The sequence below is a fragment of the Melospiza melodia genome, chromosome 26 (assembly GCF_035770615.1).
Source record: "Melospiza melodia melodia isolate bMelMel2 chromosome 26, bMelMel2.pri, whole genome shotgun sequence".
Taxonomy (NCBI): Eukaryota; Metazoa; Chordata; class Aves; order Passeriformes; family Passerellidae; genus Melospiza; species Melospiza melodia.
In genome coordinates, this window is record NC_086219.1 from 4,099,525 (window position 1) to 4,126,931 (window position 27,407).

General features: G+C 52.5%; 3 protein-coding genes across 12 annotated transcripts in view; 1 reads left to right on the forward strand and 2 right to left on the reverse strand.

Annotated features, from left to right (window-relative positions):
- The window catches only part of SLC45A1 (solute carrier family 45 member 1), an 85,198-nt gene extending 78,711 nt beyond the window's left edge, over positions 1 to 6,487 (forward strand). For all 10 annotated transcript variants that reach the window (XM_063177133.1, XM_063177134.1, XM_063177136.1 and 7 more), the window contains 3 exons: positions 1,757 to 1,933; positions 2,546 to 2,751; positions 3,329 to 6,487. In XM_063177133.1, coding sequence (XP_063033203.1) covers positions 1,757 to 1,933; positions 2,546 to 2,751; positions 3,329 to 3,610 — 665 coding nt within the window. In that variant the 3' untranslated portion in view covers positions 3,611 to 6,487. The remainder of the gene's footprint in view (positions 1 to 1,756; positions 1,934 to 2,545; positions 2,752 to 3,328) is intronic.
- Positions 6,488 to 7,178: 691 nt separating this feature from the next.
- Positions 7,179 to 8,967, reverse strand: MRPS16 (mitochondrial ribosomal protein S16). Its single transcript, XM_063177148.1, has 4 exons — positions 8,861 to 8,967; positions 7,983 to 8,167; positions 7,648 to 7,905; positions 7,179 to 7,569 (listed from the first exon to the last, which is right to left on the reverse strand). Exons 2-4 carry the CDS (start codon positions 8,092 to 8,094, stop codon positions 7,400 to 7,402), a joined length of 540 nt encoding a protein of 179 aa, XP_063033218.1. The 5' UTR covers positions 8,095 to 8,167; positions 8,861 to 8,967; the 3' UTR covers positions 7,179 to 7,399.
- A 369-nt stretch (positions 8,968 to 9,336) lies between these two features.
- TMEM51 (transmembrane protein 51) lies at positions 9,337 to 20,995 on the reverse strand. The gene is made up of 2 exons (XM_063177146.1): positions 12,566 to 20,995; positions 9,337 to 10,544 (listed from the first exon to the last, which is right to left on the reverse strand). Exons 1-2 carry the CDS (start codon positions 12,901 to 12,903, stop codon positions 10,133 to 10,135), a joined length of 750 nt encoding a protein of 249 aa, XP_063033216.1. The 5' UTR covers positions 12,904 to 20,995; the 3' UTR covers positions 9,337 to 10,132.
- Between the last annotated feature and the right edge of the window lie 6,412 nt (positions 20,996 to 27,407).

A 27,407-nucleotide genomic window follows, 5' to 3' on the forward strand; every position in this document is an offset into this window, starting at 1 on the left:
TTCTATTCTATTCTATTCTATTCTATTCTATTCTATTCATTATATTATCACACAGGTGATTGTTTCATTGCATTCTGCTGTGAGCTGTTTCCACTCTTTGGCCAATTGGTGCCAAGCTGTGTTGGGACTCTCGAAAGTCAGGAGTTTTGAGTTTTCATTATTATCTTTTTAGCATTCTGCAAATATCTTTTCTGTATTGTTTAGTATAGTATAGTATATTATATTATACTTTATATACTTTGTAATACTATATTACATTAAAGAATACTATGCCATAGTATAGTATATTATACTTTATATACTTTATAATACTATATTATATTAAAGAACACTATGCTATAGTGTTCTTTATATACTTTATAAAACTATAAAAGTATACTTTATAAAACTATATTATATTAAAGAATACTATGCTATATTATATTATATTATACTTTATAATACTGTATTACATTAAAGAATACTATACTAAAGAATACAGAAAAGATATTTACAGAATGCTAAAAAGATAATAATGAAAACTCCTGACTCTTTCCAGAGTCCCAACAGAGCTTGGCACCAATTGGCCAAAGAGTCAAAACAACTCACAGCAGAATCCAATGGAACAATCACCTGTGGGTAAACAATCTCCAAACACATTCTAAAGGAGCAAAACACAGGAGAAGCAAATGAGATAAGAATTGTTTTCATTTTCTCTGAGGCTTCCCAGCTTCCCAGGAGAAAAATCCTGGGTGAAGGGTTTTTTTCAGAAAATGTGAATGCCACAAGGGAGGACTTTACCTTGGATGAACCTTTTTCAATTTTATCTATTGCTGCAATGGCTGCTAATAGAGACAATTGATTTCTTCCATATAGATGCTAATGAGGTACCTTCTTAGGACAATTAGAAAGGAAAAAAACCCCAAAATATCCCAGCAAAGCAGTAAAGCCTGTGTTCCTAGAAAGGGAACAACAAGAGCCTAAATCAGCACATCTTAAGGGGAATGTTCACACCAAGCAGAAAGATGAGATTGGTTGTGTTTCCATGCTTTCACCCTGAGACTGGCATTTACTTTCCTCCCTTTGCTCATGTCCAGGGGTCCCAGAGCAGGCCAAGAGGAGATGTGGAACATGGCATTGCAGCAGTGCCTGTAACCAGAGTAGTGTTACCTTCACTCTTAACCAGTGTGGGACTGGTTCAGCAAGGGCTTGCAGCCATTCCAGTTTACACTAAATTGGACAGAAGGGACCAGGTAATTAATACTCATTGGCTGTGAAAGGAATTAGGGGATTGTCTGCATCAATGGCCTTGGTGCCAATTTGTGAGCAGAGTTTTTAACTGTGTCAGAGGCACTCTGGAGGCTGCAGCCATGACATAAGGAGCACTCCTTCCAGTCCTGTGTGGGAGGATAACAGCAACCTGAAATTACTATGGGATGAGCCACTCTGTTAAACTGAATGCTGTGTCCTGTCAGAACCTGAACACAGCTCAGACTGCTGTCATCTATTTTTCTGTCTTGTTAGACCAGTATTTTGTGGCCTTTAGTCAGCCTCGAGGTTTCCACTTAGGAATTCAAATGGTAAATCTTGGTCTTTAACAAACATTGCAGCATTATGCACAGGAGCAGCGGGCTCAGATAAATGTGGATGTTATGTAACACTCCTTGCCCAACCTGTCCTGGGCTGTGATTGTAATACACCTGATAACATCCATGTCAGCTTACAGGGGGAAACACATGTTCTGAAATCCTAATAAGTTACTTTTGTCTTCTTTCAGGGTGGCTTTCATTTGAGGGGATGTTACTCTTTTATACTGACTTCATGGGAGAGGTGGTGTTCCAAGGGGACCCAAAAGCACCTCACAACTCAGATGAGTATCAGAAGTACAACACTGGGGTCACCATGGGCTGCTGGGGAATGTGCATCTATGCATTCAGTGCTGCTTTCTATTCAGGTACTTGGTACAGCTGTCTGAACTACTGCTGTGGGAAAAGATACATTTCTTAAACGTGGTGATTCTGCAACAAGTAGGGCAGTGTTTGTGTTGCACACAGCCTATCAATGGCACAAGTGCTGTAGCAAAGTGTTCTTTATCACCCCATCACCTCTGCTGCTTAGCCTGGCCTGCACTGACAGCAGCTGAGGTCAGCAACCCAGTGAAGACACATTTCTATTGGGATGTGCTTCCTCTCACAAGTGGCATTTTCAGAGTACATGGCCTGCAGAGATCCATGCAGTCACCACAGACACAGTTGTGGTGCAGCATCACACCTGAGCACTCAGGTGCCATGTGCCACCCCAGCCCTTTGTCATGTGTGTCAGTGTGCCATGTGTGTCAGTGTGCCATGCCTCTGCCCATGTTCCCATTTACCCTCTGGGACAGGGGCAGAGCCCCAGCTCTGCCATGCCCTCTGAGCAGACAGGGCAGCAATGCTGCATCATGGAAGCTTTGGAAGGGTCCTTGGCACTCAGTTCCTCAGGGGCTGCCACTGAGATGTGGCTGCCTGAGCAGGGGTGGCAGTGGGAGGGCCGCAGGTCACCCCAAAGCTGTCCCGTTTCCTTGCAGCCGTGCTGGAGAAGCTGGAGGAGCGCTTCAGCACACGGACCCTGTACTTTGTGGCCTATTTGGCCTTTGGGCTGGGCACGGGCCTGGCCACGCTCTCCAGGAACGTTTACGTGCTGCTGTCCCTGTGCGCCACCTACGGCATCCTGTTCGCCACGCTCTGCACGCTGCCCTACTCGCTGCTCTGCGACTACTACCAGAGCCGGGAGGTGAGCCCCGGGCTGGGAGGGGCCGGGAGCCCGGGACATCCCTCTGTGTGCCCTGGGACACCCCCTGACTCTGTGGCACCCCCTGACTCTGTGGCACCCCCTGACTCTGTGACACCCCCTGACTCTGCGGCACCCCCTGACTCTGTGCCTGTGTTCCCCAGGACACCCCTGACTGTGCCTGTGTCCCCCAAGACACCTCTCACTCTGTGCCTGTGTCCCCTGGGACTCCCCCTGACTCTGTGCCTGTGTCCCCTGACTCTGTGCCCATGTCCCCTGTGACACTCCCTGACTCTGTGCCCGTGTCTCCCTGACTTTGTGGCACCCCCTGACTCTGTTCCTGTGTCCCCTGACTCGTGCCCTTGTTCCCTGTGTCCCCCGACTCTGTGCCCATGTCCCCCTGACTCTGTTCCTGTGTCCCCTGACTCTGTGCCTTTGTCCCGTGTCCCCTGATTCTGTGCCTGTGTTCCCCTGACTCTGTGCCCATGTCTCCCTGACTTTGTGGCACCCCCTGACTCTGTGCCTGTGTCCCTCGACTCTGTCCCCTGTGTCCCCTGACCCCGTGCCCGTGTCCCCGCAGTTTGTCGGCTCGCAGTCGGAGGGCACTCGCCGTGGCATGGGCGTTGACATCTCTCTGCTGAGCTGTCAGTACTTCCTGGCACAGATCCTCGTGGCCGTGGCCATGGGGCCGCTGACGGCGGCCGTGGGCAGTGCCAGCAGTGCCATGTACTTCTCCAGCCTCGTGTCCTTCCTGGGCTGCCTCTTCTCGTCCCTCTGTGTCACCTACGAGCTGCTGCCCCCCGAGGAGCTGCCGCCCCTGGAGGAGCAGCGCCCGCTCCTGCCCCGAGCACGGAACCAATAACGGGAGGAGCTGCCTCGGCCTCTGCTGCCTCCTGGCCTCACCCTCGGCCTCCCTATCGCGACAGGCCGGGCTGTCACCCCCGGGACGGCAGCAGGGGCTTGGCACACGCAAGGAAAGGTCTGTGCTGGCTTTGCTGGGCTTTCCCCTGCCGGAGGGAAGGTGAGGGGTGAGGCAGCGGCGCTGGCACTGCTGTGTCACCCCCGAGGGGGCAGAGGGGGCTGGGGGTGCCCTCCGTGCCGCTGGTGCCGCTGTCCCGGGCTGGCTGCATTGTCCTGCGGGGGGCAGGAGAGCTGCAAGCTCCCCCTGGCGCTGCTGGGCTGCGGGCACTGCTGCAGACATCGCCACTCTGGGGACAGAAGGTGCCACCTCCCGGCCGGGCAGAGCAGCCCTGGCCACCAAGGGCAGTGCTGATTCCCGAGGGAGCTGCAGCTCCACCCTGCAGCCTCTGCCCTGGCTCTGGAGGGTGCTTTTCAAACTCTGGGAAGGCTGAGAGCAGCTGGTCTTGCTTGGGGGGTGTCAGTCCTCTGTCAGGTGTCAATTAAGGCCAGGAGTGAATTTTAAGGCATTAATTAAAACTTATTTCTGGGTGCACAGAGCTGCCACCAGCAGAACTGCTCCAAGACACCTCTGTGGGCTGCCAGCACTGTGGCCTGGCTCCCACACCCCACTCTGGGGGTCCTGGCTGTGCTCCTTGGTGATGTTTGCCAATATTGTGCATATTCCCTTCCTCATTAGAGTTTAATTAAGACTACAGGAGTTTGTGATGACTTAGCAGAAGGATTTGTCCATAATCCAGTTCAGCAGTTGTCCATAACCCAGTTCTGGGGAGAAAGGTCTTTTCCCATCTCCTCCCTTGGGCAGAAGGTTACTCTCAACAACTTTACTCATAAGAAAAATCATTTGTATGGAGGCCTGCATCACATCATTCTTGTTTCTACAATTTTACCTGGGGACATTCTGAACTCTGGGATCGGTGGCTCAGTGCTTGTCAATGACAGCTGCATCTTCCTCATCTCAGTGAAACCAGTAAAAGGGCTTTGGGTTTCATTGCATGAGAGATTTCTTAATTATTCTGATTTTAGAAGGTGGTGTGTGAGAATTTTTACAAGTTCTAGTTAAGGCCAGGAGTTAATTTTGAGTAATTTTGTAAAGCCCCTGTCAGTCTGGCTCTGTATTTGTGTAGGCAGCCAAGTTCTGCCAGGGCTGGTGGGCATTTTGTGTTGCCACGTGCTGAGCATGGCATCCCTGCAGGGATTAGATCTGGGCCCCAGATCCAGGGGAAGGATTTTCTCTGGAGAGTCTCTCCTTTTAAATGGGTTGGACTTCACTGTTCACCTGATTCTGATCAATGATGCCAAGGTGAAATAATATCTGTAATCTTGAGTTGTTGTGAGTTACTGTAATCCAGTGCTGAAAGAATTATACATAACTGGTAAGAACCCCTCATTTCTGTCATCTGCTCCCTGTTTTTATATTTTAGAAGCAAGTATTGACATAAACAGAGGAATACTGCTGAAATGATGAAGTCAAGCACTCAGATAAAGGCCTGTCAGCTGTCAGAGTGCATTAACCTTCCATTTCTTTGTTTGAGCTTACACAGTGTCACATCTGCAGGAATTTCTGTGCTATTCCCTTCATTAGGGGACAGCTGTCCCCAAGAATGTTCAGGACAAAGCTGGGACAAATAACATGGAAACAATGGCATTGGCCACTTCTGACAATCTAAACACTTGACTTTGGAGAATTATTTTTTTCTTGTTAGTCTGCTTTGTAATCTTAATTTCTCTTCCTTCTCAAACATTTAAACTCAAAAATTATTTTATTTTTTGTTTGGTTCCACTAGCTAATGTGGTATTAGTTCTTAAATTTTTTTTTTCTCCTCCTAAGTTTTGTAGCCAGCATTATTGCACTAAATGGATTGTGAGCACTTTACTTTTCCAGGTTGCTGGAGTTGCAGATCATTTGGTTGTAAGTGAAAATCTTCAAAAAATTCATAATGTATTTAATTAAAATGTTTGTCTCCATTTCCCTCTGTAAATAATATCAACTACATTTATGTAGTTATAAAACTCTTGTTATGCCTGTATGCCCAATGGACTCTATATTAAATTTTCTTATTTTATGGGATATGGACTTTATTTTGCATATGTATTTATGTAGTGGTGCATACCCAGGATTTTTAAGTCAACATCAGTGTGTGTTAATTTGGGGCTTTGAGCAATACCAGTGGTGTCTGGAATAAAAAACCAGAGCCTGTCACCATCATGCAGAATTAAAAGTTGCACCAAATCCTTAAAAAAATAACTTTAATGAGAGGCATTGCTTACTTGCTGATTCTTTTCTTTGTCAGACATTTTGTATTTTACAGAAATGACTGTGTATGGTCACTGGTGAGCTGTGAGCTGCAACGTGATGTTCCCCCTCTGGAATCCAAAGGCTTCAAACATTCTGGCTAAATTTGCAAGTTACTGATTAAAAAAAAAAAAAAAAAAAAAAAAAAAAAAAAAAAAAAAAAGATGCATGAGTTTAGGCAGGAAAATGATTTTACACTGTGCTGGTTTTCAGGTTAATTTTGATTAAGTCCATATCATTAAAGGTTGCTTCGTGGCAATTATTTCTGATGTTTGTAAATGTATTTATTACACTTCTACAGAAGCAGGGAAAATGAGGAGAGGGATGGAGAAAAGACCTAACTGGTTTTCACATGTTTGTAATTAAAAATTACACCTGTAACCATTTCAGCATGTCTGCAGCTCACTCAGCCTCTGCTGTGTCACTCAGAAAAACCTCCTGATTTCAGAACTTCTGCTGTTCTTTGGTTGGAAAAATAAATCTTTTCAAGAATAAAATAGAATAAAATTTATATGTATAAATATAGTATGTATCTATTATATATAAGGTATATTGGGAAGTATTTAAGTGTTCTCTAGACAATTTATTTTCTACAAATGAGTAATTAGCACCTTGCACTCCACAGGAGATACACTTTATTAAAAAAAGAATATGTGTAATTTCTTAATGTGTTCTCCCTCCCTCAGAGGTTGGTTACACCAACAGCTTCATTGAGATGCAACACTGGAAACTTGTTTTTGCCTGGCATTTTTAGAATCGTTTAAGTGCTGCACAAAGGAAACCCCAAAAGCTCAGGGGTCCATCTAAGGTAGGAGAGACTTGGGTGGGTTTCTTGTCTCTTGGAACAGGTGAAATATGGGATTAAACAGCAGGACTTGTAAAGAGGGACTGGGGCAGTGAGTTACAAGAGACTGTAGTCTTTCTCTTTTGTTTTTAAATGAACAAACAGCCCCAGAACCTCTCTGGAAAGTAAGCAGAAAAGCAGGTGCACTTGAATTTGCATCTTGCTGTGCCAGGCCCGTCCTGTTACAGTAACTCACAGCCAGGTGTCAGAACTGTGACAAGAGGAGCTGGGAGAGCCCCTGGAACCACGGCACACCTCGGGAATTCCCTCCTGGAACGCTCCCGTGGCTGCGGGAGAGCAGCAAAGCCTCTTCCACGCACCACACGTGGCAGCGGTGAGCCCTGACCGAGAGGAGGAAGCAGCAGAGGGACGGACGGTGCAGAGGTAACGCTTTAATGGGGTCAGAGGGACCGGCGGGGCGGGAGAGACCTCGGGCCCGGGCGGGCCGGAGCAGCCCCGGCTGAGAACAACCCCGGCCCGGTGGAGTCTGGGAGCGGAGCAGTCCCGGGCCAGTGCAGCACCGGCTGAGAGCAGTCCCGGGCCGGAGAGGTCCCAGGTCCGGGGCCGCTCGGGCCCCTCCCGGCCGGGCCGTGTCAGGGCGCGGTTCCGGTGCCGGTTCCGGTGCCGGTTCCGGTGTCGGTTCGGGTCTCGGCCGAGCCCTCCGCAGGCGCAGCCTCTGTTTGCTGCTCGCGCTGTCGCCGCCGGCGCAGCCTCTCGGCGCCGGTCACCGTCATGGGGTGCAGCGGCAGGAACCCCGCCAGCCCTGCCCGGCGAGACGCGGTGAGCGCGGCACCGAGCGCGGCCCGCCCGCCCCGTCCATCCCCGCTCCCCCCGGGCCTACCCAGGAGCTTCTCGGCGGGCCGGGAGAGCTGCGCGCCGCAGCCCAGCCAGTAGCGCAGCCGCTCCAGGTTGAGCCCCGCCACCTTCTCGCCGTGCGCGTTGGGCAGCGGGTCCAGGCAGCCGAGCTGCTCCAGGTACTTCCCGTCGCGGGCGCGCCGGCTGTTGGCCGCCACGATGCGGAAGAACGGGCGGTTGGTGCAGCCCCCCAGCGCGAAGCGGATCACGACGTGGCCGCCGCGGCCCCTCAGGAGGCGGCTCCCTGCGGAGAGAGCGCGGGGCGGTCACGGCCGGGCCGGGCCGGGCCCAGCGGGGCCGCTCCGGGCCCGCCGCACTCACCGAGCTGCACCATGGCGGCGGCACGGCCCGCGCGCGGCGCGCACTGATGACGTAAGCGGAAGGAAGCAGCGCGGTGGCTACTGGGAGTTGGAGTCCGTGGGGATGACGTCATTGGGCAGCCCCACGTCACCGCGATTCTGCCGAGCACGGGCTCCCCAAAAAGGGAGGGCACGGCCCCAAAATACCTGGAGAGTCACAGGGATGGCGTGCGTGTGTGCAAAATACTGAAACCGCAGAGTTTGTCATTGTTATACCTATTGACAAATAACGGCGCTTTCTATAAAAATTGATTTTAAAATAATCCCCCATATCTGCTGCATCATACACAGGATTTTAGAATATAAGAAATCCAGATCTATCTTAGCCAGTGCATCTCTATCCCACGCTTTTCCTTTTCCCTACCAAACTGCCCCAGTTTCTTCAGCAGAGGGAGCTCCAGCTTTACGTTTGTGCCGCCTCGCCTTTCCAAGGATTGCCCAGAGGAGCCGGGAGCGAGTTCCTGCTTCTGGAGCCTTCCCTGGGCAGCAGCACCCACCCAGCTCTGCTGGGCACCGTTCCCTGGAGATGTGCCCCGGCCTCACCCCGACCTGGCGGCTGCTGACAAAGGTGCCCTGAGGGGAGTTAAGGCCTGAAGGATGAAGCTGCTGAGGAGGAGAATTCCAGGGCTGCACGGCGCTCTGCTCCCACTGCAGACTGGCAGCAGGTGAGGGACAGGCAGGGGACGCTGCTGGAGGTGGCTCCAGGTTCATCCCTGCTTTGCCAAGCCCCTCTCCTGGCTGTCAATCCCAGCACAAACCGGTACCTGCACCCTGTGCACATCCCCTTCCCTTCCCTCCATCCCCCTCCCGTTTCAGGATGCTCAGCTGCCTCAGCCCCACCTGCAGGACGATGTCGGCCCCTCTGTGGCTCCCGATGGTCCTGGTGGAAACACCCTGAGTGCTTTGGAAAGGCTTCCCAAGAAACCAACTTCTCCTTCAGGAACCTCCCACCCAACACAGCCTGAGCCACGCGTGGCTCAACCAACTCAAGCACCAGAATTGCACAAAATGACCCCCAAAGCAGCCGTGTCCCAGCTGGCAGGGTGGCTGCAGTAGCCTTGGAAACCTTGGCCATGCTGCTGCCTGCCTGGCTCAGCTTCTCCTCTTTGCTTTGTTCACTTCAGGGTTTTCCTCTTCTTTTCCCAAGCAACAATCCTGGCAGCACAACACAGCTCCGTGCTGGAGCAGCATCTGCTGGTGGATCAGAAACCTTGGGAAGGGCCAACCATGCACAAGTCCACAACACACACACACAATGTAAAAAACACACACAAAATGTACACAACACACACACACAAGGTACAAAGCACACAGCAAACACAACATACAAAACATTTATTCAGACCAGGCTGCCTGCACAGGATGCTCAGCAGTGGTTCCAGCCCTGGCTCTGGCACTCCCAGCCCCCCAGAGTCACCCCCTGCCTCAAATGGAGCACAGGACACAGCAGGGAAAGCAGCAAGGCAGGAGATCCATCCTGTCCCCTTTCAGAGATCCATCCTGTCCCCTTTCAGGGATCCATCCTGTCCCCTTCCAGAGATCCATCCTGTCCCCTTTCAGGGATCCATCCTCTCCCCTTTCAGCTGCTCCCCAGCAGCCAGCAGAGACCTTGGCAGGAGTCAGGGCTGGCCCTGGGCCACCAGCCCAGCCCAGCTGGGAGCCAGGGAGAGCCCTGGTGCTTCTCTGGCAATGTGCTTCCCCTTCCTCAGAAAGAAAAGACATCCAAAAAAGGAAACATTTCACTTTTCCACTTGGAAAATCCTTCTGCAACATCAGTTTGGTGGCTTGGAAAAGTCTTGCAGGAAGAGAGGGGGAGAGGAGATGAGGGATGCACTGGGTGGTCTCATTTCAAACACCACAAGTGACACTTTTGGCATGTCCAGCCTTCATTTACTTCACAGCAGCAGAATTGTGGTGTTCAGGTTTCTTTCCCCACAGTCTTTTGTAAAACCCAGGGAAAAGGAGTCCCATCCTTGTGCCACAGCACGTCCTGCACGTGGCAGCTTCCAGGCAGCCCTGGCTGCTGCTGCCCCCACACACCAACCCCCTCTGGGCACGGTGGGTTTTAAAAAACCCTCAACCAAGCAGCATCACAGATTCCTCTATTTTTTTTTAAGGCATTTGCTGGCCCACTGGCATTTTCTCCTGGATCTCCTCATACTTGGGCGGAGGGGTGAGGGGCTCTATGGTGATGGGGACGCTGCTGTTGCCCTGTGCCAGGTTGAGCCTGATGTCCTTGAGGTGCAGCTTCTCGGACTTGATCCTGCGCACCTTGAGGGGCTTGAGGCGCTTGCTGAGGCGGGAGCTGTGGCGGCTGGGCGGCCGCTCCGGGCCGGGCTCCGCGCCCGCCGCACCCGGCGCCGCCCCGCCCTCCTCCAGCCCCGCCAGCGACTCGTACGAGGGCAGGGACACGCTGAGCCTGGCGCTCCTGTCCGAGTCTCTGCGCTCCGAGTAGCCCGTGTTCATCACCTCCTCGTAGCTGGGCACGTAGTATTGCGAGGAGACGTCTTCATCCTCTTCTTGGCTGGAGGGGAAAGAGTTAAGTGTGGGTAGCACAGCTTCGTTTGGGAAGGGGATGGAGAGGGAAGAATAAAACCACCCCACCCCACCCCACCAGAAATAGTTTTTGCCCTTCTCCATTATGTGCCAGTTTCCTTTTGCTTGACAGAATAAATAGTGACCCCACCTAAGTTCAGACAGATTTTATTTTCTTGTGACTTATGGCCATATTTGATCATCACTTTCTCTGCCCACAGACCCTTTTCTATTGCCCAGCAGTGATTTCTTCCCTCAAGAGAACATCAGTTTCTCTCCTCTCCTCCACTCACAAAAATCAGTCAAAATACATTAGAAAAGGACATCAACCCTCTGTCTCTGTCATTCTGATGTATAATGGGTTGGGTACCTCAGGTTTTTCTGCAAAGAGATCCAACTCTATGTCACCATCTATGCACAGGTACCTGCACACAATACTTGCCATTTCTTTGCCATTCTGAACTTAACTTTCCAATTAAACATAAAAAATCCATTTTCTCCGAGGATCTGCAGACCCTGACCAGAGCCAGCAGAGCCATTGTCCCCTCCTGTCCCCCTGCATCCCACACAGTCTCAGTGCTCCCCTGCCTCTCCCTGCACAGGGAGCCCTTCCCCTGTGCCTGTGTTTGTCCTGCTGTGGCAGCAGCCTTTGCTCTGCCCCACAGAACTCCCTGAGCAAACAGCTGAGCCCTGCAGACTTTCACCAGGTCTGAACTCCAAGGCTCTCTGGCACCTTGGCTGCACCCAGCCAGGCAGAGCCAGCCCCTCTCCTGCATCACGAGTTATGTCTGGGTAGCACAGCTTCATTTGGGAAGGGGATGGAGAGGGAAGAATAAAACCACCCCACCCAACTAGAAACAGTTTTTGGCCCTTCTCCATTATGTGCCATCTGGCTGTGTCACCCAGGATCCTGCTCAGATTCCCTCAGCTCACTCCTGAGTGCCAGCCCAGCCAGCAGTGGCACCTCTCCCAGTGCTGCCCTGGCCTCAGCTCTGCCCAGACCCCACCTCACACACCGACAGGGCTCCCTCCCACTCACAGCTGCACAAATGCATCTCCAGGACACACCAAAACCCTCAACTATGGTCTGTGCTTCCTTACTCAGCACATGCTGCCTTCCTCCAATGTCGCTGTAGGACACGAAAGAACACAAGCTCACATTGTGCTCTCAAGGTGAAGGAAAAAAGGAAGTTTATTTTCTGACTGCAACATTTATAGTTTTCTAAGAGTGTGTCGTGGGGTGACAGCCTTTATCCCAATATTGTGTGTTGTGTCTGGCAGCTGTGCCTTTTCTCTCTTCCCCCCCCCCGGCCGTCTTGCTGTGGCAGGGAAGAGAGGAGGGAGTGTGACCAGGCACTTTTGCTTTTGGCTTTTGGCTGCTTGGCTTGGCTTGGCTAGCTGCTTGCTTGCTTTCTGCTTTCTGCGCTGTTTGTTTTCTTTTCTTTCGTTCCCTCTTTTCTTACCCTCCCCTGAAGATACTGGACTGGCTCCGGACCTGACCTGAGACGTCCAGGACCCCCGGAGTCTGAGAGAGAAGCTCAGCACCCTCCACAACACTGCCTGGTTTCTTTTCTTTTCTTGTGTTGGGGAGTGTTCTTTTGTTACTTGTTAATAAACAGGTTTTGTTTTCCACTTTGCTCCTCCGAGAAATTCCTTCCCGAACCTGGTATTGGGGGAGGGGTGGTTGGAGGTTTGTTTTGTTTTGGGGGGGCTCCCTTTTGGAGATTTCCCCTAATTTGTCCTAAACCAGGACAGAGTGACAGTGTCACTTCTCCAATGACACTGGACAAACCAACAGTCTATCAACTTTCTCTTCTTCTATGAAAGAATGCAAAACAATGAGTAATTTACAGCAAGCGTGTGAGAAAGTTCACTACGAGAACGTCAACATCAGAAGGCTTAGAAAATCTTAAAAAAAATCTTAAAAAATCAGAGTGACACTCCAGATCCTCCCGAGTGACAACATCCCTTGGCTTCATTGCCACCCTTTGTCCCCCACGCCCTGCTCACCTGTCCTCCTGCTGCGAGGGCTCCGTGGACGCCTGGCGCTGCACGTGGCCGATGGGGAGCTCCTGGCTCTGGCGCTTCCTGTCGCGCACGCTGAGGCACAGCGAGAGCAGCAGCAGCAGCAGCCCCGCGCCCACCAGCACGTAGGCCACCGAGAAGGTTTTGCTCCTGAGGACGCCGCCGGAGCCGCGCTCGGGTTTGCTGCTGTTGCCGCCGGGTTTGTCGGGGGGCCCGAAGCCGGGCACCAGGTTCCACACGGCCATGATGATGCCCAGCACCAGCATGCCCAGCCCGATGGCCGTCAGGGCGTAGTGGGAGCCGTTGGCCCGGGACTGGGCCATGGCTGCGGGGCGCTGCGCCCTCGGCGCTGTCACCGCATGGCTCGGGGCACGGCGGCTGCGGCCCTGCTGGCATCAGAGCTCTGGGGACACGGGGAGAAACCAAAACAGGGTGTGAGTCCATCACCACTCCAGCACCAACAGCCCTCATGGCAGAACTCGCTATTGCAATGGCACTTTTCAGCTGATCTGCCTTCACGATTATCCCAACGGGACCCACAGTCCTTCTCACTGCCTCACACACCCCATACATGCTCATCATGACACAACAAGGCGCTCTCCCATCCCACATCACCTCAGTCCAAAACTCCTCCACACACAGCAAAGGCTCTGCAGCCACCACAGCACCAGTTTATTCACTGGAATCTCAAGCTGATCCCCTCTAGTATCATCCTAAGCATTAAGGAGCTATGAGCCAGCATGTCACAGACATCTTTTATGAAAAAGCCTTTCCTTAGGATTTTTCCTCCTGAGAAGCTGAGAGGCCTCAGGAACAAAATGTAAACACTGATTATCTGCTGCTGTGGAATGCAACAGGTGCATCTGTGACTGGCCCATGTTGGATGTTTCTAATTAATGGCCAATCCCAGTGAGCTGGCTCAGACTTTCTGTGCGAGACACAAGCCTTTGTTATTCATTCTTTCTTTTTCTATTCTTAGCTAACCTTCTGATGAAATATTTTCTTCTATTCTTTTAGTATAGTTTTAATATAATATATATCATAAAATAATAAATCAGCCTTCTGAAACATGGAGTCAGATCCTCGTCCCTTCCCTCTTCCTTGCACCCCTGTGAACACGGGCACACCAGCATTTGCCTTCTGAGCTAAAGAAAGAGGCCTCTCCCCCTCCTTAATGGTGTGCCTCAACTAAACCCAGCCCCTGGTTTTTTATCATGCTCACTTCATGATTTACCTTCTCCTTAATCATCCCATCTAAACTGCTGTCATTGGTATTGATAAACCCCCATCTAACAAACCACAAACCACCCCAAGCACCACTCCCTGAACCTGAGCATCTCACAAATCTCAATCATCTCTCCTCAAGCTGAGGAGTTCATGGCAGGATAGAAGCAGGGTAGATCCTTCCTGGATCCTTCCTCATCCCCATCCTTTACTACTTTCTCAGCTGTAATATCCACCAACCTTTGAAAGCAATCCAATCACTGATGTTTGCTAAGGGCTTAGGTTGCCTGTCCTTAGGAGTGTGATAACTGACAGCTTCACAGCACCAAAAGAAGGCCATGGAAATCGATTTCAAGAGCTGTTGTCAATACAAACCAGCCTGGAAATGCTCAGAAACACCCCTCTAGCTGAGCAGCTTCTCCTCTCCCCCTGTTTGGAGGGAGCAGGGCTCCTCACAGCGCTGGCTGCCTGCCCAGAGAACAGAAACCAAAACTGCCTCCCTCCCATCCAGCTTGACCCCGTGGCTTCCCCTGGCTGCTGCTGGGATGGAGAGCCCTTGGTAGGCCCAGGCTCCCTCCAGGCTGGCTCTCACCCTCCCTGGAGCAGCACCCCCAGCTGCATCCCTCAGGGATGTCGAGCAGAACACTCCCAACCAGCCAGGCCACGGGTGGGAACCCCCCCTCTGACTGTTCTCCAAGTCACCAGTCACAAATGTGCTCGATCTCCAAAAATAAACACACAGAGCCACATTTCCTGCCTGCTTGCCTCCCTGGCCTCTGGTCCAGTGACCCATGGGTGGGCAGCTTGCATCCTCACAGCAGAGCTGCCCCATCTCCAGCCCAGTGAGCCCTGCAGGTTTGTGGATGTGTCAGGGATCTCTCCTTCCCCTCCTGGGCTCTTTATGCCAGGTTGGGCTGGAGGGGCTGTGCTCTGTGCTGTCAGTGGTGCTACATCCACACACCCCCTCACACCCTTCAGCTCAACCCTCCCGAGCTCAGAAGTTCCATGTTTGCTTGTTTAGCTTGAGTGCACGCCCAGTTTGCAGGGTCAAGGGCCAGGATAGAACAGAACACAAGGGAGTGCAGCAGGAAAAGACTCGCACGCCAGCCTGGGGAGGAGGAACCTGCAGAGGAACCTCCCTGCACTGCCTGTGCCCCAGCACCCGGGGACACTCCAGGGGGTGTCCCAGCCCCTCTGCACACAGCCCTGGCCCCACAGGGCTCTGGGCAGGGTAAGGTGTTGTTCCCCGTGGTTTTTTGGGGTTCTGGGGCACCCAGGAGCTGCTGATCCCAGCGCAGTGGGAGCTGCCACAGGCAGGCAGGGACAAGCCCATCATTCCCTGCCTTGCCAGCTCCAGCACAGGTTCCTGTTCCCTGTGCTCCTGGGGGAAGGAACCCACTGAGCCCAGCTTTAATTCCATCCCAGTGAGCAGCTGCTGAGGATGTGGAAAGCACCCACAATGTGCTCACCTGCATCCCCAGAGCCATCCTCCCAACCAAACACTTCCAAGCCTGCCACTGGTGGAACCAGCACTGCCCTCTGCCCTCCCACACAAAGGTTTTGCTCTCTGCTTGAGCCCTGTGGGGTTTTCTCTCACCTGATGATCCAGCTGAGCTCCCATCCTTGCCACAAACACATCAGCCAGCCAAGACTTCACTTGAGAACAGCTGCGATGGCCTCGGGGCAGGAGATTTGCACTGCACCCAGGGTGGGCACAGAGCACACACAGGGCTGGTCACATCCACCCATGGGATCCAAATCTCTGCTCACCCCTCTGTGCCTCCCCTCAGGCACCCCAGCCCTGGAAATGGGCAGGATTTCAGCTCCTACGTCACCCCTGTGCCTGAAGTTTTTTACAGATCCATTGCAGTGCTACCCATCAGGCCAGCAATCAGATTAAAGAGGAGACTTGCTATTCCAGTCTGTTTCTCCATTGAATTAGCTGCTCTCCTGCTTCCCAGAGCTGTTCCTATCTCTGCTCCAGCAGTGCCCTGACGTCAGGATCCCGGCAAGGAGCTGCTGCTGCCTCTGCTCAGCTCCAGCACTGCCTGGAACCTCATCCCAGCACCACAGAATGGTTTGGGGTGGAGGGACCTTAAAGCTCAATTTATCCCACCCCCTGCCATGGGCAAGGACAGCTTCCACTATCCCAGACTGCTCCAAGCTCCATCCAACCTGGCCTTGAACACTCCTATGGATGGGGCAGCCACAGCTTCTCTGGGCACCCTGTGCCAGGTCACAGGCAAGAATTTCTTCCTAAATATCCAGTCCAAATTATCCCTCTGACTTCAAAACCATCTCCCCTTGTCCTTTCACAGCAGGCCCTGTAAAAAGTTTGTGCCCACATCAGGTGGGCGAGGAGTGATGCCTGAGTTTCTCAGCCCCTAGACCCCCCTTCCCTTTCCCTGCAAACCAGACCCCTCCTGTTCCCTGCCCTGGCAATGATTTACACCAGGATCTCCAAACCATTAAACTCCTGCAGGCACCCACACCTCCTCCGGGCTTCCCGCACCTCTGCCCCACTCCTGCAGCTCCGGAGCCTTCCGGGATGCTCTTGCGACATCTCCCCGTGTTAACCGGGCACGGGGAGGTTCGGGAGAAGCCCGTTCTCAGCACCACACGCCCCCAAGGCTTTGGCAGGGCTGCCAGGCGGAGCAGCAGCAGGAACAGCTTCCCTCGGCGGGACACAGACCCCCGGCCGGCTCAGCCCGGATCCATTCCCCACCCCGGTGTCCCGGGAGGAGCTGCGGCCCCGCGGGTGCCTCAGGAGGAAGCCCGACACCCCCTGCTGCCCCGACAGCGCCCACGCTCCTCTGCCCTCCGCAACCTTTGGATCTTTCCCTGCCATGACATCACCGTCCCACTCACGCTCCAGCAGCAGCACCTTTGTCACGGGATCCCGGCAGGGAGGCTGCAGCCCAGGGCACAGGGCGAGCCCCGATGCGCTCACCAGACACGGGATGAGCTCCAGGGCTTCCTCACCCCCGAGAGAGACACAGCCCCTCAGAGCTGCCTCCAAAAACCAGGCTGTGACTGCACCGCCAGTCACACAACTCACGTTCTGGAAAATTCTGGGGGGAAATGAACCCGTTCTCCAACCATCCAAAGATTCCAGTCTCCTCTCTGTTAGATTAATTACAAGGCTCTCCCTTCATCTTCATGCTTGCACCCAGAGAGCCTGCTCATTAACCTCCTTCCCTGCTAATTGCTGGCCAGGCACATCCCCAGGAGCTTTTCCTGCAATGGCCACAGCCTCGTGTGTGACACAGGGGCTCAACCCACCAGGGACACAAAACTCCATATGGGGCTCTAAAAAGCAGCAGGTCAGGACTTGGGAGGTATTTCCACAGAGTCCCAGAATGTTTGGGTTTGGAAGGGATCTTAAAGACCATCTGCTTCCAGTTCCCTGCCATGGTTTCTCTCTTTTTGTCCCTCCTTGCTCCCCTGTTCCCCCTGCCTCAGGAGCAGGGGTGTTTCTGGCCAGCTGCAGCCCAGGGATGCAGGGAATGGCCAGAGAAACCCAGCTGAGTCACACAAAGAAGCACTGCTGCTGATTTAGCCAATTTCTGATCTTTTGGATGAATCCCAGCCCATTTCAGAGCATCTCACCAGGGAATAGGGATCTGCAGGGACAGCCCCACACAGACTATCAGGGCTTTTCCACATTTTGCTTACACGTCCTGCCTGGAGCACAAAAGAACACATCCACATCTCCATTGCCCACAGCATTCCCTACAGACACTTAACAGTTATTTTACCCTCTTTCTTAAATTTAATTTTTAACAACCCCTTGTAGGGAACAGTGATGTTTTCCTCAAACCTTGCCCAAGGCTCTCCCACTGCAGAGGGAGCCCAGGGCCCCCAGCTCTGGCACTTCCTGCAGAACAAGGGCAAAGCCCATTGCCAGGCTCAGAGTGCTGCAATCCACCCAGCTGGCCGTGGCCTCCACAGCAGAACAACAGCGACCCACAAACCCCCATTTCCCCAAAGCTGTGCCCGGCCATTCCCAAGCCATGTGCACCTCTCTGGGAATTGTGGGCACAGCTGCCAGGGGTTTCTGAGGTGGCACAGATCACCCAGGGCACGGTAGCCAAACTGCAGAGCTGCAGTCAGGGCTGTGCAGCAGCCACCACCTCGGCCTTTGGCACTGAGATACAGGAAACCTCCCTCCACACTGCTGCTGCCCATAATTCCATTATTTCCATCCAGTGGCAGTGCACAGGGACAGGGGCAGGGACAGGGAGTCCTTGCACGTCTGTGTTTCAGGACATTGCCATTTGTTCTGGGGACAATGCTGCCGTGGGCAGCCAGGCCACGCTGGCACCGCTCTGGGCAGGTCAGAGAGCCCTGGCTGGGTCCTGGTTGCTGTGCAAACACTGTCCTGGGGCTCTCCCTGCTCCAGCCTCTGGGAACTACTGCCACACTAATGCTGCCAGCCCTGCTAAACCAGGCAGGGGGGCTTGGGGTGATGCCTGAGGTTTTTAGCTTTTAATATCTTTCATATTTTTCATGTATTTAATATTTTCCATATACTTCGACCACTTGTAGCTTTGTAGGTTGTTAATGCACAGCTGAAACTCCCAGTACTTCTCCTATCTTTCCTCTCTACATTTAGGAACAATGAGCTAACCTTAGATACCCTTTCCCAAAATACTGTTTAGTCTTATTCCAAGGAGAGAATCGACTACAAGGATGTCCTGTTTTCCAAACAGAATCTGGACCAGACAAAACAAAAGTGGAGCAAAAAAAAAGCCTCTGGACTGCTTCCAGTGTGGCAGGACCCTGGAATTATTAGCTAACCAACTAACCTTTTAATTGGAGAGTATATGATAAGTATACTAATCGACTAACCTTATAAAAATTGTAGAATTACTATACCACGTGTGATTTTTGCCATATTGTGTACCTGAAAGTAAAAGTTTGCTTTAGCATCCACTCTGATGTTGTTGGGAAGATCTGTTCTATTTTCCAGGCAACAGGGCTGCTCCCCTCTCTCCAGGGAGCTGAATTCCTTGTGCACCTAGGCCTGGGAAAATCCCAGCACTCCTTCCTGCTTTCCTTTGGACGCCACTCTGCATCCCTGAGTTTGGAATTTTATTTTTCTTTTTTAAATTCTAATCTGCTGTTTCAGCTGAGATAAAGCCATTCCTCCACGGCCTCCCCCTGGTTTTTGTTGTGGGACCTCTCCCCAGATAACACCCAGACAAACACACCCAGAGCCTTCCAGCATGGGCAGGCATTACCCACCTGCCCTTCTGACGTCCTCCAAAGGGGAAGCAGCATTCCTGCTTCCTCCCAGCCCCTCTGGAGTGCTTTAAGCACCTCTGGAACCCCTGGATGATTATCCCCCCTTCCTGCAAGCCACCAACCTGTCACTTCTCACTGGCTGCCATCAGCCTCACCAGCACCACCGTCCTCATCCTCTGCCTGGATGTCCAGCAATGTGTTTTTCCCCAGCACGGCATCACCTCTCCCCGTGCTTCTCCAACCGAAGAAAACCCACAGTGGACACAGTCAAGGAGCTCCCAGGGGAGGAAGGGAGTGAGCAGGCACGCTGGAGGGCACAGCCAGCCTGGGGACAGGGAGCAGCCAAGCGACACAGGGCAGCCAGGCTCAGGGCAGCCGTGTTCCGCAAGGTGGGCACAGGTATTTCCATACGGAGGGAGCTTTGCTGGGGTTTGCATCGCTCCAAGCCACCTGCACCGCTCACACAGGATATTTAGCTGCTTTACAGAGCCCTGACATCAGTTTCTGCCTGTGAAATACACCCGGAATGAGAAAAGCTGGGGGAGGCAGACACATAGCTGGGCTGCTGGAGGGATCCCTCCTCCCAGGCTCCAGACAGCCCTGCCCAGCCCCGGCCCTCTGGCATCTCCTACAGCACCGCCACGGCGCCAGGCACTGGCACTCAGCTCTCTCCGGGGCACCGGTGGCCAAACATTCCTCCTTCCCAAGGCTTTTCCAGCCCGTGTAATTACACAGCTAAAATCAAAGGCGTTTCACATACTTCCGAGTCACCCGAGTCCAGGGCTGGGCTCACTAGCCCCACACCCACATGTTCTTCGCTGACACCTGGGAGGTTTTCCCTTTCTGCCTCTCACGCCAGGACATCCAGGGCTGTGGACAGTTGGATTTGTTGTAGAGGGATGTGTTGTGCCAGCATCCCACCTGGCAGTGGTCTAGGTTTGCTCCAGAGAGGCTTTAAGGAGCTGCAAAGCCAGGACCACACCTCCAGGTGCAGCTTCACCGTACCAAGCTCCGTTTACCACACAGAGCCAAGAATGACCCATCTCACACGGGACAAGCTCATGGAGCTGCTGGATTCTGCTCAAGCCTCCACACTTCCCAACAAAACCAGCTATGCTGTGCTCAGTGATGCACATCCCCACCAAAAATCCAAAAATCCAACACCAGCATCAGCAGGCAACCACTCTGGACACGCTCGAGATACACCTGCGGGTTTGCCGAGCCCCTCAAAGCACCAGGCCGCTCCTCTGTAGGCGGCAACGGCACCACAGGAAAGGCCGAGCCCCGGCGCTGGGCTCACGGACCGCCCGCCCCGACCTGACCTGAGGGAATGTCCTTCTCCTTGGCTTTGTTTGCTCTCCCGACAGCCTGGCTCGCACACGGCTCCTGCACCTTCCCGGGGACGGGCATGGCCACCGCGGGCTGGGGATCCGTGTGCCGCTCCTGTGGGCACCGGCCCGCGTTCGGCGGGGGCATTCCCTGGCGCCCTCCCTGCTGCTGATCCTCCCTCAGAGCGCCACTGAAGGGTCCCCAAACCACAGCCACTCTCCCCCACTCTCAGCACGGCCAGCCCGGTGTCTGTAAGGGCTGACGAGGTGTCCCAAGCCCAGGTGTCCCCAAGGGTGACCCCATGGCCCCGCCGCTCCCCACACGGCGCCGCTCCCGCTCCCTCACGCGTGTCCCCGCTCTGGGGGCGTTTGCTCCCGCTGTGAGGGGCGTTTGCTCCCGCTGTGAGGGGTGTTCCTGCTTTGAGGGTGTTTGCTCCTGAGGGGTGTTTGCTCCTGCTTTGAGGAGTGTTTGCTGCTGCTTTGAGGGGTGTTTCCCCCGCTTTGCAGGGGTTTTCCCGAGCTTTGGAAGTGACTCCAGCTCAGCCCGAGCCGGACTCGGCTCCGACTCCCCTCTAGTCCCGTTCCCGTTCCTGGTCCCGTTCCCGTTGGGACTGAGCCCAGCCCGCCCCGTTCCCAGAGCTCCTAAAGCTCCCCGAACAGAGGGTCCCGTCCCCTCCCGGCTCCCCCGGCCCCACGTACCTCCGGCAGCGGCTGCGGTGGGTCCGGCGGGGCCGCTCCGCCCTCCCCAGCCCGGCCTCCGGGGCGGCGCTTCCCGGGACCGGCCCCGCCGCTCCCGCCCCGGGCACCGGGCTCTGTTCCGGGAAGCAGCGGAGGGGCGGAACCGAGACTTCCAAAAGCTGTAGGGAGACTCCCACAAACCGCCAGGGAGACCCCCAGAAGCAGGCGTGGGTCACACTGGGGATGCCGATCGGGTCATCCCCTTGGAGCACTTGCAGCCCCTGCTTGATGCATCACAGCCCCGCATCGCTGCTTTCAAAGGATCCCGGAATGGTTTGGGTTGGAAAAGACCTTAAAGCCCATCCGTGCCATGTCCAGGGACACCTTCCACTATCCCAGGTTGCTCCACACCTCATCCAACCTGGCCTTGGACACTTTTGGGGATGGGGCAGCCACAGCTTCTTTGGGCAACCTGAGCTAGGGCCTCACCATCATCCCACGGAAAAAAACTATTCCCAACGTCTAATGAAAGTTTTAGTTTTTATTCTACAGTTTAAAACCCACCTCGCAATGGACCTGCTTTGTAAAACTCTTGTAGCAATGAGCAGAGCTTTCACTCAGTTCCAAGCTTTGTTTGCAGAAGCCCCATTTTGATGAACTCCAATCACTCAGGCTCATCACTGCATTCAACAGAGCAGAGCCAAGCTTGCACTACAGCGAAAGCTCTTTTTGTCAGTGTGCTGCCCTGTATAAACATTCCCAGTTAACCATTTGTGTGCTGGGAAGAGCTGTTTTAGGCACAGCCCTCCCCATGGCTCCTGGCCACACGCCTTGGCCTCACAGCCAGACATTCCCATGGTTTCCAGACTGAGCCACGGGGAGCAGAGCTGGGCTCTGGCAAACCTCAGTGCAACCAACGTCGTGTCCAGTGTCACCTCTCCTTGGCTGCCATCCCAGCAGCAATGAGGATGTGTTTTTCCAGGCTCTTCTCACACCCAGCTGTAATAATAAACACCACCAAGGACTCAGATCCTGTTAGAGATGATACTCAGGGTGGGTTTTTTCCTGATCCAAGCAAAAAAACCTGCATCACTATGCTGCTGGACCAGCCACTGCAGTTTTTCCTGTCCCTTAAGCTCTGTGAGACCTTGTGGAGGCAAAAGGCATCGTGAACCAAATGAAACTTGTCACATCACCTGGCGTGACTCAGCTCCACAGCCCTGCCTTGGGGCCACTGGTGTTCAGGGTGCTTGGGAAAGCCCCGCTGCTTCCCTGCATCCCTCCCTATCTGCACAATCCCACATGGAGCTGATGGTATTTTCCACTGACTCACCTGCCCGTGATACCTCCCCGCTCTAATCAAAGGGCAATTCCAGGAGCTGTGCTATAAAAAGAAATAATTATTAAACATAACTGCATTTTTTTTTCCCCTTGGATGGATTGTTTTGCATTTTTCCGCTTGGCCCCTGGCTCAGGCAAATTCGCCCTACTTCAGGTGGATTTCTCCCTCTCCTTCTCCACCTTCCTGTGCCAAACACAAACCCGACATCCCAAGCAGCTCTGGCAGCCAGGAGACACAAGAGGGAATTGTTTTCTCTGTAGGAAAGGGGGGGAACATGGACATCACACACTGACTGTCACCAATCTGGCGCAGGGAGGGCTCCTGCCCGAGCCAGGTCACCCCCTGCAGAGGCCCTGGGGACCGTGAGCACAGAGGGGACATTCATAACCTGGTTCCTCAGGTTCCCACTCCACAAAGCTGAATATTGGCCAGGAATGGGCTTTTCAGTGGCACTGGAGCAGGATCAAGGAAGGGGGGCTTGCCTTCACCCCTTGGATGGCAGATAAAGCACCTGCCTCTCCCTGACACACTCTCTGTGGGATGATGTATTCACATCCCTCCCTTGGGCTCCTTTCCCTTTCCAGCTCTGCAGCCATCCCAGTGTGGGGGTTTATCTCTGGCAGCTCAAATCTTCCCCCTGCAAAAACTCCCTGCCCAGTCCTAGAATGGGACTTTTCCAGGGTGATTATCCAGCCAGGTATGCAGGTACAGAGCACAGGAATGCCAGGCTGGAAACTGGAGCCCCACCAGAGCCACCAGCAGGCAACAAAAAGGGCCTTTCAGAGGAGCATCTGATGCCCTGCTATGTGCAGAGGTGCCAGGGGCTCACATTTTCCTACCTTAGAAATTGCTCAGTGGCAAATTTCCCTGCTTTTTCCTGCTCAAAGGTGCCCAACATGTGTGTTAAAGTCACCAGAGGAAGTCCTGGATTCCTCCAAAACTTCCCAACAGTGAGGCAAAAGCACTGCTCCAACTGACCCACAGTTGGATGGCTTGTCCTGAAAGAGGCAAAGCCTCTCTGGGAGTCAGGTCAGTAGAAACTGCACATTTATATTATTCTGTAATATTATTATATTATAAACCCCATCCCTGGGAGTCAGGTCAGTAGAGCAACCAAACTGCACATTTATATTATACTGTAATATATTATAAAGCCATGGAATGATAGGACAAGGTGATAGGGGATCAAACTGGCAGAGTGCAGATCTAGATTAGATATGAGGAAGGAAGTTTTCCCTGTGAGGGTGGGGAAGCCCTGGCACAGGTTGCTCAGAGCAGCTTTGGCTGCCCCATCCCTAGAAGTGTCCAAGGCCAGGTTGGATGAGGTTTACAGCAAACTGGGATAGTGGGAGGTGTCCCTGGTGGGATGACATTGTCTCTAAGGTCTCTCCCGATTCAAACTATTCTGGGATTTGGTGATTAATAGAGTTAACAGCTTCATCACAGATGAATGCTTGCCCTTTCCATCAGCCCTTTCCCTCCCTTTCCCAAGCTTCTTCATGTCCCCACATTTTTCTTTGTTTAAACTCTGTATTTATCCTAATGTATGAAGGACTGTAGAGCAAGGGATATTCCTTCTTCAGTGGAAGTCATGTGGCCAAACCAATTCAGATGACATGATTTTAAATAGCATTATGATATTTTAGAAAGATGCCATATTGCAAATTCCACATGAAATAGTATACACTTGGCATGTTGTAAATCCATTTAAATGTATTACTGACATATGTGAGATGTTCACAGCTGCCACAATGTTAACAGCTGATAAACGCCAGAAATATAATATACATCTATATCTATACATCATATAAATATGATGTATAAATAATATAATATAATATAATATAATATAATATAATATAATATAATATAATATAATATAATATAATATAATATAATATAATATAATATAATATAATATAATATAATATAATATAATATAATATAATATAATATAATATTATATTACATTATATTATATTATATTATATATAAAATTATATTTATATAAAAATATAAATAAATATGATGATCACATAAATAGATATATATTATATAGATATAAATAAATAATAATATGATTAGGTATAAATAAATAGATATATAGATATAAATAGATATATATATCTATACATCATATAACTATGATGTATAAATAAATAAATTAGATATATATGATATAGATATAAAGAAATAATAATATTATTAGATATAAATAAATAGATATATAGATATAATTGATATATATATAAATATAAATATATCTATACATCATATAAATATGAAGTATAATGGAACATGGCAGGGCCCCAGCTTTGCCCCCAGGAGGGAAGCCCATCCCAGGCTGCTCCATGATGTGTTTCCTCAAATCCCATCCCAGCCCACACACACTGCTCTGTACTTTTCTCTCTTCCTCATGCCTTAGCTCCTGCACCCCAATTTAGAGTTTCTGCCGGGCTGCAGGCTGGGAACCTGCCAGGCAAGTGGGAAAAAGAGGAAAAGCAGCTGCTTGGGAGGCATTTCCTCACATTCCCGGTGGGAGGGTGTGACCTGCCAGCCCCTCCTGGCGGGGTGAGGATCCGGTGTCCCCGGGGCTGCGGGACCCGGCGGTGCCGGTCCGACCGGTCCGACCACCGTGCCAGGTCACTCGCACGTCTGCAGCTGGAAAACTGTGTAAATAAAGGCACTGTGTTCACTGTAATCATAGTAAATAACCTGGCCTTCCTCCTGGAGCTGCTCCAGGGCTGCAGCATCCCTGTGGTGAAGGTCTGGTTTGGGCTTGGGAATAGGAGAGCCAGGGCTTGAGGAGAGCACAGCTGGAAGATAAGGGCTGCGGTGGTGTTGTGCAGCTGGGTATTTAAAAGCTGAGCAGATTAATGTAGCTGTTCAAAATTAAGAGCAGGTTGCGAATGAGAGCTGTTGTCCAAGAACAGGAAAATGCTGGGAGATCAATCACTAGCAGTGATAGAACTCCAAGGAAACCTTACCTGGATAGGAGGCCTTGTCACAGCTCCAGGGTCCCAGCTGGATGGAGTGGAGCCACTCGTGCTCTGCTGGTGCTCGTGGCTGTGTCAGGCTGGGGCAGGGGAAGGTGACACAGGGGCTGATGAGGGGACAGCTGCAGGGAGGGTGGCAGAGCAGGGTGTCCCAAAGGAGGTCTGCAGTGAGGGACCCTGTCCGGCACTGCTGCATCCCCTGGGCTGCACAGGCGAGGGCTCAACCACACTTCAGTGCTGGCTTTAAAAGCAGCACCAGGGAAAAACTCCTCCAGGGAAAACACTGAAAACAGGTGAATTAATTACAGGCATATTCCCAAATTTTCAGCAGTACTGAGCAATAAACCAGCAGCCTCAGCAGCAGCCCTTGACACCAACTTTTGGGTAGATCACCCACACTCTGTGACCCACCCCATACCAAACCCCACCAACCTCCTGATGATTTATTCAGCTGTTTGGGGTACATGAGTTTAGCTCTTTATCACCAAAAATCCAGCCTGGGGAGATCACCAACTAAAGCTATGGGGTGAGTCAGTGTAGAGGCAGGAAATGTCCCAGACTCATCCCTGTTTCCTTGCTGTGACCTCTCAACCCCATTCCTGATCCACAGGTTACCAGGGCAAGGCTGTGGCACGGCAGGTAAATGTCACCCAGAGATGTTGTAATGTCACCCAGCGATGATGCCAGCACTGGCACAGCTGGGTGACACACCAGGAGGTGCTGGGGACAGCACCCTCTGTGGGGTACCCCACATCCCACACAACACCCTGTGCCTTCACGTGGCGTTGGGACATTTGCCTTTCTCAGTCTAAAGTCCTCGCCAGAGAAAAGGCTCCGGTGAGCACAAGAGGCTGCTCAACAACGAGCGCGGTGCAAAGTGCACCAAGAGGGGCGGTCACACCTAAAACAAACACAGCCGGGGCGGAGGAACGCGGGACTGCTCACACGGGGGCAGCAGCGCAGCACGGAGCTGCTCAAGCAGCACGGCGGGGATGCAGCAGGGACCGGGCTGCTGGGGGATGCAGCAGGGATGAGGCTGGTGTGGGATACAGGGGGGATGAGGCTGATGGGGGATGCAGCAGGGATGAGGCTGGTGTGGGATACAGGAGGGATGAGGCTGCTGGGGGGTGCAGCAGGGATGAGGCTGGTGTGGGATACAGGAGGGATGAGGCTGCTGGGGGGTGCAGCAGGGATGAGGCTGGTGTGGGATACAGGAGGGATGAGGCTGCTGGGGGATGCAGCAGGGATGAGGCTGATGGGGGATGCAGCAGGGATGAAGCTCCTGCAGCCTCCACTGCCATGGAAGAGCAGGTCAGGGGGACAAAGCCACCCAGAAGCCCCTCCTCAGCCCAGGACAGAGACACAGGGAGTGTGGCCCCTCTGCCTGCTGTGGCTCAGGTGAGGGGGGATGACCTGTGTCACCCTGCACAGGGTCTGCATGGTTCCCACAGCACAGGGCAGAAGCCTTACCAGGACTGGTGTGGTGCTCTGACACATTCCTGGCTCCCAAAACTTTTAAAACCACAGATGGGATGGATGAGCACCCACACCCCATCCCATGTACAAAGGACAACACCAAATCTCAGCAGGGAACTGCTCCAAGTGCAGCAAATCCCACCATGGGCTGTGCCCAGCTCATGTTTGCTGTGCTCAGCAGTTGCCCTTTAATGCCACCTGTAGTTCCCATTAACGCTGGATTCCAGCTGTAGGTGATAGAGTTGGAGAGCCAGCTGGCTTCTCTTGAGTTTTTCTTATTTTTCTTTGTTCCAGCTCTCCCCATTTCAGACTATGGTGGCTCTTACCTGCTCTGCAGCTGCTCCCAAACCCAGGAGGCTGTTTCTGTCAGGAAAAGAAGAAAGAAGAAAAGGTACATTTTTTGATCTGTACTCTGATTATGGGCTTGAAACTCATTGCAGGTTGCCTTTGCTCCAGCCTGCAAAATCACCACAGACCCCAAAACGGCATCAGGCCCCACTGGAAGTGCTGGCACACCCCTAGAGGTGACCAATATA